The following is a 6,142-nucleotide window of genomic DNA, read 5'->3' as shown; positions in this document are numbered from 1 at the left end:
CCAATAGGATTGGATTCGGTTTCATTCATGAATTCAGACGTGCTACGCTGAAGGGCGTTCCCCTAGTGTCGTCACCGACGCAGTTCGAGTTCCCTCGAAAGGGAACATTGTTTTACAAAAACAGGAATATGGCTTGATGTACACAGAAATATTATTTTCATGGGAAATTTAAATTATATATATAAAATTATATATATGGAAACACTTTACATTACAATAAGGTTCATTAGTTAACATTAGTTAATGTATTAACTAACATGAACTAACAATGAACAATACATTTGTTACAGTTTTATTCATCTTTGTTAATGTTAGTTAATAAAAATCCAGCTGGTAATTGTTTGTTCATGTTAGTTCACAAAGCATTAACTAATTTGAACACATAAAACCTTTGGTTTTAATAATGTATATATATATATGAATTCATTTTGAGTATTAGCCGATGATCTAACAGAGATTTATATTTAAGATTTAAGTCATTAATGCATCACTACATATGATCACTAGAGACTGAAGAGCACAAACTGATAACATATGCATAAGTTGTTATGTCCTCATATATCATTGTGTATAAAGTGTAATATCCTTCATAAATCTAATAAATATGGAGAGATCTTGACAATATTTACGTTTTACAATTACGTTTTAGACAACAATTACGTTTTAAAATGGATCTACTTACTGTTTTATTGAAGCTTCCCTACTTCTTGAAACACTTGCAGGCAAGCAGATCAACATGTGTTTTTATACTGAGGGAAACACCCATTTTATGGCCATGTGATTTAGAGGAAAATAGGCCATTTATGCTGTGCATAAATGGCCTATTTTCCTCTAAATCACATGGCATAAAATGGGTGTTTCCCTCAGTATAAAAACACATGTTGATCTGCTTGTCTGTAAGTGTTTCAAGTCAGTTGAAGAAGGAACATTAAAAGAGTAAGTAAATCCATTTTAAAACGTAATTGTTGTCTGATTACTGTCAAGATCTCTCCATATTTATAATATTAATGAAGGACATTTCACTTTATACACAATGATATATGAGGACGTACGTAGGATCTTATATATGTTATCAGTTTGTGCTCTTCAGTCTCTATTGATCATATGTAGTGATGAGTTGTGAAATCTTAAAAATAAATCTCTGTAAGATCATCGCCTAATACTCAAAATGAATAAATATTTACATAAGGTATGAGATATTAAAATTTCCCCTGGAAATAATATTTGTGTATTATTATTAATAATAATACTCCCTTTTTCTGTAACTTGTGTGGAAGAAATCATTTTGTTTGTATTTTATTTAGCACCAAAATGCTTGGTAACCTGGAAGACTTCCCAGCTTGAAAACCATTTGTGAAAAATACTCAACTGTCGTCAAAAGAGTAAGACAAGATGCATGCTAACAATAATAGGTTCATCATTTGTGACATAAAATGAGTTTAGTGGTCTAAGTCTTAACTTAACTGAACTAACCAAGCAAACCATCCCACATACTGCATTTACACATGATCAACACAGTTTTTGTTGATGTTTTGTTCTGTTTAACATTACAGGAAAAACATGGAAACATGCAAAATTAATGAACTCATCAAGAAAAGCACCAAAATTGAAGAAAGAAATCCTGCTCGATACCGTCTTACACATGATTTGGATCAATCTGAACCATATAGAAACATTACTTTTGGGGAGAAAGACTCAAAGAAACCCCATAAAACCATTCTGATGGTGGGAGAAACCGGAACAGGAAAAACAACCCTGATCAATGCTATCGTCAACTACATGTTGGGTGTTCAGAGAGAAGACAAGGTTTGGTTTGAGATCACAGATGATCAGAGTGACCCAACATCAGTTCACAGTCAGACCTTCAGAACCACTGTTTATGGGTTTTATCTACAAAAGAGTCCAATCGATTTAACAATCATCGACACACCAGGATATGGAGACACGCGTGGACTTCATCTTGATAAAGAGATCACTGTGAGTTTGTTTAAACTAAGTAAATCTGCAGAAAGGATTCATGAAATACATGCAGTGTGTCTGGTGATTAGAGCATCTCAGAATAAACTCTCTGACAGACAACTCTATATTTTTGATGCAATTCTGTCCTTATTTGGAAGAGATATTGCTGAAAACATTGTCTTGCTCTTCACACACTCAACTGGAGGTCCACCTAATGCCCTGACGGCTGTTAAAGAGGCTAAAGTCAAGTGTGCAGTGAATGACAAGAATCAGCCAGTGTTTTTCCAGTTTAACAACTGTCAGTCAGAAGACTTTGAGGAAGAATGTGAAAAAATGCATGAAAAATACTGGAATCTCAGTCAAAGTGGAATGAAGGGATTTTTCAAGTTTCTTGAAAACATGAAACCAAAAACCTTGCAGATGACTCAAGAAGTTTTGCAGAAACGGGAGCAGTTGGAAGCAAATGTCTCCAATCTACAACTACGTGTTCAAGTGATGGAACAAAAGCAAAATGAGCTGAAACAAACTCAAGCTGCTCTGGAGGAGAACAGGAAATATGTAGAGGACAATAATGACTTTGAGTATGAAGTTGAAGTTTCCTTTATGGAGAAGATACCCATGACACCAAAATTTTGGCACTTAACCAAAGAGGCGATGTGCTGCAGCGTCTGTGAGGAGAACTGCCATTATCCAGGATGCTGGTGGATCAGAGATCTCTCATGGTGCAGTATGATGGATAAAGAGGGTCAGTGTACAGTGTGCACAAAGAAATGCCACTACAGCAAACATGTCAAAGAAGCAAAATTATATGTAGCAAAGACAAAGAAAGAGAAGAGGACATATGAAGATTTAAAGAAAGAATATGATGGCAAGATTGGGAACGGTGAGTCATTGGTGAAAAAGCTGGAAGAAGAACTGCAAGAATTTGAGGAAGAGAAAAAAAAGCTGTTAAATGAAGCTTATTACTCTGTGGAAACTCTGGAAATGATTGCACTCAACACTGATTCTCTGTTCACACTTCTGCATATTGATGTTCTGATTGAGAAGTTGAAGGAAATAAATGAGCCTGAAAAAGCTAAAAAAATAGAAGACATCAAGAAGAGAGCAGGAGTAAAAAATACTGGAGCACTGGGATACATAACAAATTTCAGATAAATCCATTAGAACATAAATATTAGCATTTACTCTGCAAATGCTTTTAAAAAAAGTCTTATATGAGTTTTACGTGACAAAAGTATGCAAATTTGTATGGTATTAGTAGAAAATAACTGATATTCATATACAAATCATTTAAAGTTCTTATATTGAATCATATGCTAGTCAAATTAAAGTCATACAGAATTTATACACATTTTGTGTCACATTTGTCACATTTGTTTATGTGTTTCATACAGATTTCATGTTTTGGTGACCAACATCACTTATATGGACTGTTCATTTTCCTACAGGATTTGAAAGAGCAGTTGGAAAGCAATGACATTTTAAGTAGGGGTCGACCAATATGTGATTTTCAGGGCCGATGCCGATTAGTACACATTAATTAGACCGATAACCGATATTTTGAACCTATATATAGCCTATGTCTTGTGTGTAAAAATGTAAATTAACGTCAAAATTAAGAATAACCAAGGGTTATGACAAATACTTTCTTTAAATGCTTTTAAACATATATTTAAATCTGAGAATTGTTAATAATAACATTAATAATAATAATAATAATAACTTAAAAAGTGCAGGGAGCACCCAGCAGCATTCTGTAAACATTTTGTAAAGCTTAAAGACTCTATTTTAATGGTTAAATTAAATTTTTGTAATCTAAAAGCATTTCTAATTAATTGAAATCATCAAACTTATTAAATTTATTTACAGTTTAACAAAAAAATACATTTCTAGGGCTCTATGAAAAACCAAACTTTTATTTTGATGGGTTGCCGTGGAGATCTTTGAGTTTCTGTGTGTTTATGATATGATGATAGCTTTTCTCAGTTGAAGCATTAAAAAGCTCATGAAGTGACTCAAAGCAGTCTTGGAGATGATGTTTATGCAATCATGTCCTCATATAATGATGTGGCTAAGGCTGAAAACCAGTAGCCTGACTTCGTCAGACTTCGTACTTCCGCTCTATTTCATTTCGCTCCTGGGCTGCGTTCAGCCCCGACAAAACGTTGCACAACGTTTTTTAAACAGAAACGGTGATGCGTTGAACACTGTTCTGATGACGCAAGAGCTGCAACTATGGCAGCTGAGAAGGCCATTCTCTGTGTTCTTTGTGAAGAATTTTCTGAGCCTGATGAAGTCGGTAAAAATATGTGTTTAATACTACAAAATATGCCCGATGTTACAGTTACTGCACTTGCCGCCCAGAACAAAAGAGAACATCCCAATCGAGTGAAGGGATTGCTGAAACTGAAATGGAAGCACACATCCGACCTAATTCAGACTAAAACACATCTATTTAGCCTCACATACTGACTTTATTTGTAGGTCATACTGTTTTAATACCCTGTATTTTCTTCTCATTTTTAGGAAAAGCACTTAATTACCATCGTTTATTTCTATGCCAAATGTCATACACTTGCAATGAAGCTAAAAATATAAACAACTACATCATTATGTTGATATCCTATATTTTTACAATAAAACTTACGACAAACATGTCTTCTAATATCCTCAGTTGTTGCGTATACCGAGCTCCATCGAACACATTTGTAAATGACTTTCCTTGAAGCCATTGTGCGAGTTCACTTTAATACCGCATGCTTTATATACATGTTGCTGCTGATTGGACTGCAGTTCTGACACACCCACCAAACAAGAGAAAACGTATCTCAAACACCGGTGCACGCCGTCTCCAGGAAACATGACGTTCAACCCGGAAACCGTAGCAAAACGTTGCGCACCGTTTTGAACTTGAACATGCCCCTGTACCAGAGAATGTCTTATAGGAAGAGAATTGGCACTCTCTGCTTACTTCCGGTTTCTGGACTGGCTGCAGTAACACGTCTCTGTCCATGCGGGGGCGCTCGCAGGCGAGTGCAGAATGAATGGAGGTCTATGGCGAAAAACCCTCAAAATCCACTTTTCTCAGGATATAATTTTTTGTCTAGTAATTTGAATGTTGTATTCGAAAGGAGATGCAAAGAAATTACACATTGCTGGGTGTTAGATTTTTTAGAGTCACTTATTTGGTTTAAAAAGTCTTTTAAAATGTCAATGACGTCAGAATGCTGACGTCATTAGCAGAATGCTAGCGTGTTATGGGCAACAACAACTCAACCTGTAAGAAATCGAAAAGAAATAAGTACTCGTTCATTCAACTTTCGACCTATAACCCATGTTGAACTTGCAAAACCTACAATCAAATCTGAGATTTCTCAACGGCATTTGGGTGAAAGAGACACATTTAGCCGTCTAGCCCCATAGACTCCCATTCAGTCTGCACTCGCCCGCGATCACCTCCAGTGGAATTCTAATGGAACTGCAACCAAGATCGATACAATGGGGCTAATAGGAAGTGCCAAGGCTCTCCGTTGACGGGCTCTGCCTGTACTCAGTCTGAGATAGCGACCTATCTCTCAGTTTTCCTCCGGCCTGAAAACAGCCGGGCCAATCAACGAACAGAGGGCGGGCTTAGAGCCGTGACGTATAGATGCTGATTGTACCGTGGATGCGTAGATTTACTTCACATAATCTGCAAAAGTCGTTCACAGCCATGTTCACTCCGGTATTTCGCTCGATGGTTTTGTTTTCGCATCATACATGTGTTTACAGTGGAAGTTAGATGCGGCTGAGCATGCGCATAACACACGCCATAACCAAAACGTTATGTGATTGGCTTACGGGTAACCAATGATTTTAAGCTTCAGACTAGCGCCCCCAGGCAGTAAAGAAAACACTTTTCAATTATGCTCTTCCAGACTCTCTCTACGAAGCAAAGCGAAGTAGCAGAGTCTGGTATTACCAGGCTAGAAAACCAGAGCTGAATCCTGGAAATAGTGCCATGGACTAGACCCTCCATCTCTCCACCTGCCCTTATGAGACCCTCCATCACTCCACTGGCCCTTATTGCCTCAGATTGTGAAGTACAACACATCACGCAACAACCTCTGGCACAAAGGCACGGCTTACCTCTGGCAGTCTGCTGATTCATCAGAATAAAACCGCAGAATGGGAACCACTGTGT

General features: G+C 37.0%; 1 protein-coding gene across 1 annotated transcript; it reads left to right on the top strand.

Annotated features, from left to right (window-relative positions):
- The first annotated feature begins 898 nt into the window (after positions 1-898).
- On the top strand, positions 899-3,309 carry LOC308682638 (uncharacterized protein). Its single transcript, XM_081352478.1, has 3 exons — positions 899-936; positions 1,305-1,382; positions 1,554-3,309. The coding sequence occupies exon 3, from the start codon at positions 1,561-1,563 to the stop codon at positions 3,112-3,114; it is 1,554 nt and encodes a 517-aa protein (XP_081208604.1). The 5' UTR covers positions 899-936; positions 1,305-1,382; positions 1,554-1,560; the 3' UTR covers positions 3,115-3,309.
- Positions 3,310-6,142: the final 2,833 nt, after the last annotated feature.

Source organism: Scardinius erythrophthalmus (assembly GCF_964197995.2).
Source record: "Scardinius erythrophthalmus genome assembly, chromosome: 22".
Lineage (NCBI taxonomy): Eukaryota > Metazoa > Chordata > Actinopteri > Cypriniformes > Leuciscidae > Scardinius > Scardinius erythrophthalmus.
This window is presented reverse-complemented; position numbering and strand designations above follow the sequence as displayed.